The sequence below is a fragment of the Onychostruthus taczanowskii genome, unplaced genomic scaffold (genome assembly GCF_017590055.1).
Source record: "Onychostruthus taczanowskii isolate IOZ18803 unplaced genomic scaffold, ASM1759005v1 scaffold1, whole genome shotgun sequence".
Lineage (NCBI taxonomy): Eukaryota > Metazoa > Chordata > Aves > Passeriformes > Passeridae > Onychostruthus > Onychostruthus taczanowskii.
The window spans coordinates 16596801-16608119 of record NW_024496525.1 but is presented as its reverse complement, the minus strand read 5'-3'; the positions used below and the strand labels follow the sequence as shown (position 1 = coordinate 16608119).

General features: G+C 51.6%; 1 protein-coding gene across 1 annotated transcript; it reads left to right on the top strand.

Moving 5' to 3' along the window:
• Positions 1-4379: 4379 nt before the first annotated feature.
• Positions 4380-6174, top strand: NKX2-8 (NK2 homeobox 8). The gene is made up of 2 exons (XM_041401436.1): positions 4380-4545; positions 5630-6174. The coding sequence occupies exons 1-2, from the start codon at positions 4380-4382 to the stop codon at positions 6172-6174; spliced, it is 711 nt and encodes a 236-aa protein (XP_041257370.1).
• Positions 6175-11319: the final 5145 nt, after the last annotated feature.

The window sequence follows — 11319 nt, the reverse complement described above, 5'->3', positions numbered from 1 at the left end:
TGCAATCCTCCACTGAGCAGAGTAAATGAACCCATTCAAGTAGGAAGAAAAAAAAAAAAAAAGGAATTATAGGAAAAGCCGCTATTTTCTGAGGTGGTCGGAGGTGTTTTTGCAGCGGGGGCTGGTAAGGAGGGGCGCAGGGCAAGGGCGCGGCGAGAGCCCCGACGGGACGGTCCGGCCCAGCCCCGGGATACCCTCAGCGGGCTGGAAACCGCGCCGTCCCTCTGAGGCTCCGGTTCGCCGGGAGCAGCCCGGCCCACGCTGCAGGGTTCTCTCCGCCGCTGTCCGTACGGGAGCCACGGCCGCCGGGCCCCCACTTGGTCTGCTGCAGCGGCTGCGGGGCGCGGCCCGGCCCGGGCTCCTCACGCTCCCAGCCCGCCTCGCATGAGCCGCAGGCGGCCTTCGGCGGGTGAGCTGAAAAGCACGCTGCGAAAACAAGCAAAAAAAAAAAAAAAAAAAAACACAAAACCAACCAAAAAAAAAAAAAAAAAAAAAAAAAAAAACCACACACACAAAAAAAAAAAAACCAAAAAACCAAAAAAAAAAAAAAAAAAAAAAAAAAAAAAAAAAAAAAAAAAAAAAAAAAAAAAAAAAAAAAAAAACCCCACCCTTGGAAAGGTGAAAATGTATTTAAATGGGCGAGGGCCTGAGGAGAGCGAAGTGTTTCTGTGGATTTATCTGGAGCCGTGGTCGGGCACACGCGGCCGTCTCCTACGGGCCCACGGAGGCCAACAAGGTCTCGCTCCGTGGGCCCACAGAGACGGGCCACATCGCGGGGCGGATCCTGCCTCAGGATCCCACCGCATCTTCGGGCGGAGCACACGCGTGGGCCCTGCCGTGTACTTCTGACAGTCCCGGAGAAATGATTGCCCCCTCTCTTCCCCGTGGATACCGTCGGGGCGGCTCTCGGTGGGATACCGAGGAAGCCCGCCGAAGCGGCCGGTACAGAGAGGTGAGCAGCAAACCCACCTCTCGGTCCGAGGATGCCTCCCCACGGGGGAACCGCAGGTCCAGGGTCCCGTGGGCAGACACGCGGGAGTCTGGCGGGACAGAGTGAAATCTGAACCGGCAAACCCCGAAACGAGGCCGGGCAGCCAGAGCTGAAAGGCGTCCAAGTCTGCCTCAAGCAAACCAAGAGATGAAACATTTCAGGTTATTACGTTCTGCCTTTGAAGCAAACCGTTTCCCGCAGATAACAATGCGTAGGTATGTTTAGACAGCTCCGCTCGTCCAAGGGGAATGTGTCTTGCGCTATTTGAGAAAAAACTCTAAGAGTAAGTGCAAATATTTGACGCTGAAGAGCTCTTAAGGCTTGAAGAGTACCATTTACTTATTTCTACACATCAGTGTGGGCTTAGGATGTTAAATAGATTAAAAGGCTAAGAGAGGTCACTGAAGTAGAGTCTCTTTCTCTCATCCTGACTTTTTTTTCCGCGCAAAGTTTTTGCACTTTCTTTCGAGTGTCCTTGGCAAACTCCACTTAAGAGCCACCTCGGATACTGTATAAGTTTGTGGCGCTCTGAACCCCGGCCCCCTCCCCTGCTCTGGTCGACCCTCCCGAAGCTCCTCTCCTGCGCAGGCATTCAGCAAATATTTGCCTGTGGGGTCAAGATATTAATAAGCACTTTCGGTGGCCTTTTATACCCGGGGCTCTCGGGAGAGCGGGGCAGCGGCGGCGCTGCCGGCCGGGCCTGGGCAGGTGAGCGTGGCCGTACCTGGCAGGGGGGGGGTCGTGCCCCCTGTCCCCCCGCCGGGCGTGGGCTGCCCCGGAGGTGACACGGGCAGTCGGGGCCGGAGGGGACACAGGGGCGGCCGCGGGAGTAACCGCTCCGCCGAGGACGGACACGTCGTTTTAATTTAATCTCATTTAAAAAGACGTAACTAATAAATTTGTATGGACGGGGCTGCCGGAGACGTAAAGCAGAGTCGATAGTGGTTCAATCCCATTGAACCCTATTGAAAACCATGACAACAAGGAACAAGCTCCGATTTATCCCGGAGAGTTAAAGCACATTGTGGGAAGGCGTCAATCACCTATTATTCCAGATCTGAACAAATGCAAAATCTTGACTGGAACAAATGCTTCCAACAGGTCCGGGACATAGGGCTACATTTCCCTTTTGTTCACGGCCTAGCAGTTGGCATGTATTTGTGCTCCCCTCGCTCCGACCACCCAGGACGGCTGGGAGGCCGTGCTCGGAGCTGGGAGATAACTACTGTCACCAGGCACGCTTGATAGGTGGCTGCAGTAATCACGGCCTGGGAATCGTTTATATGGAGCCTGTCCAGTCCCGAAGAAATATGCGGGAAGGTGGCCAAATGAAGACTTGTGCCCCGTTCATCTCGCCCACAAGTCTCGCACATATAAATCTCACCTCTCCCTTGCCGTTATTGCTCATTGACATTTTCCCCGAGAATTGTAGCTGCTCCCAGAGGCGACGCCCGCACCAGGGCGGGGAGGGGCGGCCGCGGCCGGGGGCAGACGGGCAGCAGGTCTGGGGGACGAGAGAGGGGCTGGATAGATATAATCTATACACAATAGCTCATAGATGCCTGTTTGGACAGGGAAATAAGAACGGACAAAGAGGCCGGAGAGAAGAGTATCTCCGCGTGTATCTGTTTCCCTTCGCAGGCCCGCAGCGCATCGCCGCAGGGTTTCGCGACGTTCCCCCGTCGGGGATGAGCTGTGAGCGCCTCGGCCCGCGTTCAAAGGAAAGCTGATCTGCTGGGGAGAGCCTGGGTGTCTCCGTCTCTCCAGGCTTTACTCCATCCAGCCAGACTGGCCTCGCACTTCTTCCCGAGGCGTGCGGCGGTCCCTCCGGGGAACCGGCCGGAGCTCTGGGGAAGGGCGCTGCGGAGGGCGGGTGGGAGCGTGTCCCGCCTCCGCCCTCGGCGGTCCCTCGGCTTGAGCCACGCTGCGACCCGCGTGAAACATCGCCCCCATCGGTCACTTCCACCGCTGCCCTGCAGCTGGGACTGAGCCCTGTCACTGCGGGTTTGCATTTGAACGGCACGCTGGACTGCTTTTTTCTGTACTGTATTTTCTTATAAGTCCTCGGCGGCCACCGAGGCTGGGCAAAGCCCGGCCGCAGCTTCGCGAGGGGATAGGGCCGCCCAGTGAAAGGATGAGGGGAGGTGAAGCTGAGAGAAGGTGCTTGTCCCGCGGAGCTGCCGCCGGGCGTCCCCGAACCGTGCCCAGACAGTGTCAGCACCCTCCTCCCGGGGGCGGCCCTCGGCTTCGCTTGCTGCCTCTTTCGGCAGATGAAGCGGCGGTCGGCAGCGACGGCGCGGATAAACAGACTCGCCGTGTTTGATCTTTTCTCCCCCTCCCCAGCTGGAGTCATTTCAGTCACTCACACACCCCGCCTGATGGGATATTCCCTGTGTTAGTACAACACAAAATGGTGATTAAAAAAAAAAAAAAAATCACCCCTACCCCCTCCCGACTCTTCCTTATGGACAGAGTATGCCAGGCTCCCGCTATCATCTTTCTCGAGAAAAACGTGAATGGTGCCCATTCACGTTTTGCCCAAGAGACGCAAAAACCCCATCGCAGAGATCCCATTCCTTAACGCGCACACACCCGCCAGCCTTCCTCGCCGAGAGCTGAGTCGAGGTGTGAAAAATGCCCAGTTGAGGGTAGGAAACCTGCCAACAAAAAGAAGGGAATTTGAGTTAGCACTGCAAACAGCCAGGCAAATAAAACAAATAACGACTTAAATTCCATCCAGATTTAAAGAAAAAGGCAATGGGGGGGGGGGGGGGGGGGGGATCTAACCGAGGGGGGGGGGGGGAGGGGGGGGAATAAAGAGGGAGAAATGGGGAGGGGGCTCTCGGCATGCTCTGCGGATGTCCTGGGAGGATTCACTTTGTCTGCGGATAGAAGGGACGCTGGTGGCTTCGGTGGCGGATGGAGGGGGGTGGTTGTTGGTCATCCACATGCCACCCAAGATGTTATTCACTGCTAACAATTACCATTATCTGTCCCCACTTTTGGCTAATCAGACAGAATATGTAATGATGACGCCTGTTTCCTGCTGTCTTTGGGAGGTAACGGGTTATTCTCTCATGGGGGTGGCGGGAGGGGGGTTACACCTACTCCCATTAGGGCTTTAGCACTTGACTAATTCAGGTACTTAGCATCCTATAGACAGGGACGGTTTGAAAGCAGGCAGTGTTTGCAGTGGGGAGGACTGTTTATATAAACAGGACACCTCTGTAAACGACACTAATATTTGGGGTTAGGTGGCGATGGAAAGGAAGGTCCTCTTGAGCCGAGAGATTCCCCAGTAACTGGACGCAATCCTTTCCTCGCAGCTTTTAAGGAAGGGGGTTCTGTTTGGGGTGATACATTTTTGGGGGTGTGTGCACAACCTACCATGGCCACATCTGGGAGGATCAGTTTTACAGTGAGGAGCATTTTGGATTTACCAGAGCAGGATGCTAATAGCATAAAGCAAGCCTCTGACCATCGCCACTCAGCGGAGAACTACACCGGCTCGCCGTATCGAGGGTGGATAGAAACAGACAGAAATCACTATCCCTGTGAGTATAAAACGGACAGGAATTCGCCACATCCGCACAATTATCTTTTATTTGTTTCCCCCCATTCCTTTGACGAAGATGCGAAGCAGCGAATTGACAGTGTACATTGCCTACAGGATCGAGGGAATCCAGGCTGGGAATTTTATAAAATATTACTGAATTACAACAACGAACCAGCAGAAATGTTCCGGGCATGATCTTAAGACAGAAAAGTTGGTTTGGTTTTTGTTGTGAGTTATTTTGGGAGGCTTTTTGGGGTTTTAGATCAGTGCATATTCCCAGCTATGGCAGAAACCAAAATCTTAGGTTGTGTTCGCATCTCTCTGTGCGCTTATCTTTTAAGCCTACTTCCCGCATTAGTTTTTTACCCCCGTTTCACTGTTGCAAGAAATTCTGTATTTTTTTGTGCTGAAGGGTTTGAGGCCACCCCATGCTCTGCAGAGGAAAGCCGGGCACCCCCGTGCCTCGCCTCCCCGAGCTGCCGCGGAGCGCCCTGCGCGCCACCGCCTAGATCCTCGCACCTGCCACCGCGGCGGCCAGGCTCCAGCTCGCAAACCCAGCTGTGTAGCATATTGGTCGCACCTCGCACACATAAATTGTGCCACAGATATGCGGTGTTTATTGTATAACTGTGTATACAGGGTGCGCAGGGAGATAACGTCCTTTGAATGGGTGCGGGAACACCCCCGGGATAGGTTAAATACTGAGGTAATCGGGCGGCGAGAGAAAAGCCACTATGAAGGACCGGGTATCCCCGTATCCTGTTTCAGTACCTAGGGAACGCAAGGCTGGCAGCCCGCAATCCCCGGGCTCTGCGCGGCGAAGCGGCCGTGCCCCTGCTGGCATTGCCGGCAGGGAAAAAGCGGATCCCAGCCCGGACGAGAGCCCGCTCCGCTCCGTGGGCTAGGTTTAATGTGTTCGTGGGGTTAGCTCGCATTTCTCGTTGGCTGTTGGGATTAATCCGGCCCGGCAGACAGATGGGGTCCCCCTGCGAGAGGCGTTTCAGCTCTCGGCGGCCTCCTCGATGCCTGCCGCTCTCCGGGCCCCGGCTACTCCCTCTCTCTAACCCACTCGCTGTCCCCAGCTTCCGACGAGAGCGGCCCGGAGATGAGCTTGCCCGACTCCACCCAAAGGTCGCTCCCCGCCCGCGGCTCGGAGGCCGAGGAGAAGAAGAAGAAGCGGCGGGTGCTCTTCTCCAAGGCGCAGACGCTGGAGTTGGAGCGGCGGTTCCGGCAGCAGCGGTACCTTTCGGCTCCGGAGCGGGAGCAGCTGGCCCGGCTGCTCAGCCTCACCCCCACGCAGGTGAAGATCTGGTTCCAGAACCACCGCTACAAGATGAAGCGGGCGCGAAGCGAGGGCCCCGGCAGCCCCCAGCCGCGCCCGCCCGCCCTGCTGCGCCGGGTGGTGGTGCCGGTGCTGGTGCGGGACGGGGAGCCCTGCCGCGGCTGCCCCGCCAGTCCACCGGCTCCCGCAGCGCGCCCCAAGCTGGGCTGCGCCCTGGCGGGGTGCAGCGCCCAGGCCGCCCTCGCCCTGCAGGGCTACCGAGCCTGCCCGCCCGCCGCCGCCCTCGGCGTCTTCCCCGCGTACCAGCACTTAGCGCACCCCGCCGTCGTCTCCTGGGGATGGTGACAGCGGCACTCAGCCCTCTGGGGCCGGACTCATCCCACGGGCGCGGGGCCGCCCGCCCCAGCCCCGGGCTGTAGCGCGGGGAAGGCGCCGCGGAAGGCGCCGGGGCACCGCGCGGGCGGGCCGGGCGGCGGAGCGCGGCTCCGGGGAGGCGGCAGGCCGGGACGAAGCTGGCCGGGGCCAGGCTCCCCTGCACCGGCCTCACCCGAGGGCGAGGATGCCGCGCGAGGCGCGAATTTTATAAAACCTCCGCTCCTCCTCCTCCTCCTCCTCCTGTTCGAGAGATTCCTTGTTAAAAATTAATGATCATCCTAGCGACCTAGTGTATTTTGAAATAGCTGACTCTTCCAGTGACTAATAAATGATTTTTCGCAAATAAATTTTTCCCGGCGGAGAAGTGTAGTTGTGACGATTGGGACTGTTTCTTAGGATTGCCTCCTGTGCTATAAAATCTTAAATACTTATCTCAATATCTCCAGTCGAGTTTGACTTTCAAGTTCTTTTATTTTATCCATATGAGCCGGTAAATGGCAAATAAATTTTGCTGCAAGCATCTCACCGTAAACGCGGTCATAATTCCTACTGGCAGCGTGAGCCCAGAGTCTCCCGCTCTGGCGACTCCCGCTCCCACGACTTTGCTTTTAAGCGGCGATGTCTTCCATAGAGGCACTAATGAAGGATCCAGAATTAAGCCAATCTTTCCGTTAGCCTGAAACCGTTCCAAATTTCGACTGGGGAAGGATAGCCAAGAAAATTATGTTTTGAAACTACTTGGTAAACTACTGCTTTTATTGCTTTGGGGTGAAAATAATATTATATATAAGCTGCCAACCGCCAGTGGGGAAAACCCTAAAACTCCCTACAAAGCTAAATCCAGGTCCCTGAAATATGGACTAGACCGGCTGCTTCCATCCCTCCGACGGCACCTGCGGACCACAAACGCTGAGGGAATATTTGGGGCAAAGACCCCACAGGGACGGATGCAGACAACGTGGCCGCCGAGGAAAAGGTGTCGATGGAAAGGGATCCGCAGAAGATATTTAAGTGGGGATTTTATTATATATTTTTAATTTTTTTTTCCCTAGAAGGGGAAAATTTTGGACGCGGTATGCCCCTGGGATGTGATGTGCTGCCTACATATCCCGGGGAGCCCACGGAGAGCGAAACTGGGAGGTGCTGCCGTGGCGGATAAGGAGGCGAGCAAAAGCACACACCAGTTTCCGTGAGTGATTTCGGCCGCCTCCCCTGCCAGAGTGGCCTCGCTCTCCTCCCAGCCCTACCTTACCCCGGGCTTGGCACCCTCCACCTGGGCGGCTCGGTGTCGCCTCTGTCCTTGGTGCGGGGGGCTCAGACCCAGCTACAGTGAGGACAGGCTGGGGAGAACGAAGGAACGCCAGTTCTCCCACCTACATCTCCATCCCTGCTTGGACAGGAGTCTGTGCGCCAAGACGGAGGCACAGAGCGGATGAGGCCTCTGGGCTCTGCGGGAAGGACCTGGGGAAACACAGCTTCTGTGTCACCTGGGTTTGGTTTTATTGTTTGGTTGGTTGGGTTTTGATTTTTTGTTGTTGTTGTCCTTCCCCCGCCCCTTTCCCTTTATTTTTCCTCCTGCCATCCGAAATCTTTTTTTTTCGTCTCAGCTGCTGGCCACCTTGTCTCCCATATGGATGGGGTTATCTTAGAAGAATCTCCCAGAGAATCGCTCCTTAAACCTCCTTTTGTCTTGGAGGTTGAAAAGGGCATTGTTGTGCATGAAAAGGACCTAGACAAAATCCGCACTGTTTCGATTCAGGACTGTTTAATCAGTCCCTAGTGACAATTTTATGGGTTTTAGGCGGTACAATAGCATCTTTTAAAACCTTGTGGCCTTCATGAAAACAAAGGGCTTGAATTTTATGGGCTTACAACTCCAATTAGAACAGTGCCAATGTGTATGGGAGATTATCAAATTTGTATCATAAAACCCCTCTAATAATAAATGATTACTGGAAGCTGGGGAGGGGCGGGGGATAGAAAGGACCCAGACTTCAAGCAATGGACTTTGTCGCATGTAGTTTTAAAAGTACAGATGCTGTCCTCCATTTTAACCCTTTGCGACCCAGCTGTACAGCAGGATCATCTGTGAAAATAGTGTGATAGCGTCATTGGAAAAGGAAACAAAGACAATGGGACAAGACTGCTCCTCCTCAGCGCAAATCTACCCTCTGTCAGCTTGCCGAGTGTTTGCAGCATCTCACCTGGAACGGTCCTTCCCTGGCTCCTCGCTCGTCTGAGCTGCTGCCCTGTCCAGGAGCCCACACACGGCCCTAGGAAGGCTCTGCAAAATAGGAGGTCTTCCTTAAATTACTGCTTTTATGAGCTACTGTACATCCAGGTAATGACAGGGAATGTCCCTTCCCAATCCCAGGTTGCAGTGATTTTCTCTGATCAGCTGCAATGTCACCTGATATGGGTTTCTTCACAAAAAATGTGCAATCTGTGAGTGTTGCTTTTTACCAAGTCCAGGAGATGGGAAAGGTGCAGTTCCTGGGCGCTGGCAAAGGCTAACAAGGTGCTCTTACAGGGTGAGTGAAGGCATCCCAACACGGGTGCAGGGAAGATAGCAGAGTCATGTTAAAGCATGGAGAAAAGCAGCCCCCTTATTTTAATGCATCCAAGTAGAAAGAATAATGTATTAAATAATGAGGCAATTCAATAATCTATAGAGATTTACAGTAAAGGTCTTGTGAAGAGGATAGGGTGGGACTGAAAACACTATTTTTTCCTGACAGAAAGAAATTAATCTGTCTAAATTTTAAGCACACTTAGCAAGGAAAATAATTAAATTTACCAGTGGTTAAACTGTATCTAGGAGATAGTTCTTAAAAAGTGCCATTGATAACAGCTTTTGGACAAGAGAAACTTAGCACCTTTCAGTGTAGTTTCTTTTACTTTGACTTGTTTTTTGAAAAGGCACGAAACCATCTCAGTTGTTGGTTTGGATTTTTTGCCTCCTCCTCAAAGGGGTGAATACACAGTTTCTGCCTTTTCTCTTTCTTTTTCTCCACCAGGTCTCATTGTTACTTTCACTCTGCAAACAGGCCTGTGAATTTCACTGAAACTAATGAATAAGCATACCATGATCAAGACCTAATGCCATCTTCAGCTAATGAAAAGCATTGTTAACATCTACAAACATATTCCTGTGTGCTTTATTCTCAGTTAGTAAATAAACTATTGACTTTGCAAAGGCCCAGCCCTGTTTCAGTGGGAGCCCCTGGGCACACATTTGTTAACTTAGAACTAAGACATTAAAATAAGTCACTAGATTGCCTCTGTTTTTTGGACAGTAGTTCTGAAAGAGCATATGATCCAGCCTCTTTGTGATACTTCATGAACAAGTTGTGTGCCCCTGCCAATGCACATTCATCATTTGTCTTTGTATATAAACACACGGTGTATTTTAAAAATTACAACAGATGAAAAATATTACCTCTGAAGCAGAGCTCTGCCATGCTCCAAATTCTCTTGTCACTGATTTAGGAAAGGCTCCTGGCAGCCTTGCAATATGTTTGTCTTGGTTAATGAACCATCTGGAGTGTGTTGATACCTAAATGCAGGTCAGGTCTGTCAAAACTTTTGGAATTTCATACCCTTATACCTCAATAGCATTTGATAAGAATAGGCCTTACACCCTTGCTGAGAGCCCAGCTGGTGCTTTTAGGATTGCAGTGAGCTCACTTTGCTTTCAGGAACTGGTGGTGTCCGACTCTGTGGAGAAGCCCAATTCTGGCTCTCTCTGTACTCAGCGACCTTCGGAAGTTGCAGTTCATTGTTTACGACAGTGTCTTACTGGACTTGAGTCCCTGACAGCTTCTGCATCTTGAGAAACGGGAACAGCTAAGATACAAGGAGGAAGAAGGAGGATGAGGGGTTGTTCAGAGCTCTGGAATTTGTTTTCCCCAGTAACTGTTGTCTTATGCCTGCCCATGAGAAGAAGTGAATTGTTTTGCTTTGTTTGTGTGAGCGACATTTGTTTTCTGTCTTAAACTGCCTTTGTCTCAACCCATGAATTATCTCACTTTTTCCTTTAAATTCTCTCCCCCATCCCCTCAGTGGCAGGGTGTGTGGTGCTCAGTTGCTGGCTGGAGTTAAACCATGGCACTCAGTTTAAAGTGAAATTCCTGTGAGAAAGGAGGCAATGGATGGACAGTTACTCATAGCAGAAAAGTTGCTTTATGCTCCTCAAGCTTGGAGCTCAAGTAACACCCAGAAGCAGAGGAGCTCAGATCTACTGAGTGTAACAAGCCTAAAGAGATCTCTGTCTGTCACTAAGCACAGATTACTGAGCTATGAGATCAGGTTGCTTTTTTTCGTACTCAGGCTCACAGTTGCCTTCTAAATGATGAAGGAATTCATCTCTCTAGACCAAGGATGCTGGCAGTTTTCACCCTCTTTTCTCCGGTGTTTTTCTATTAAAGAGAGGTCATAAAGTGCTCTGGAAAGAACAAAAATCTCTCCTGAACACAGCTACAACTTTTTTAATATTCAGGACCAACGTGGAGAAAAGTCAATTTCTGACATCCACTGGTTTCAGGCTACCTTCCTGAATAAAAGGAGACCCAAATATTTACTTCTTCACAGGCCTTTGCTGAATCTAATTCTTAAGCTTCAGAGTTAGATATCCTCTTCAGAATCTCACAGAATTTGATTCCAGATGAGTAATACTTTAAAAGAGAAAAGAAATAGAGAGACACAGCAAAAAGACATAGGAAAACCAGTAACAACAGTGAAAAGAATAAATCTCCCTGACACTTTTGGTGCACAGGATGTATTTTCATAGGACTGTCCTTGCTGCTTTTGAACAGTCAGGGGCATCTCCCATGCAGGACAGCCCTGCTCATTAGTTTATAGTGTGGACAAAAATTATTTTCTTGATATTCCTACACTATTTCCAATATTTTTTTAGCAGGAAGCATCTGACTTTTTACACTGTCCTCTTATGTCCTTATTTTCCTGTTTGAGCTGGTGGGGGTTTTGTTACTAAGGTAATGGCATTATGATATTCAACACTAATCACAATTGTACTCAGTCATAAATATAGCTACTGAAAAATATAATAAAATATTGATCTGGAGAGAAAAAAAACCCCTTCTGTTGTTTGTGTGC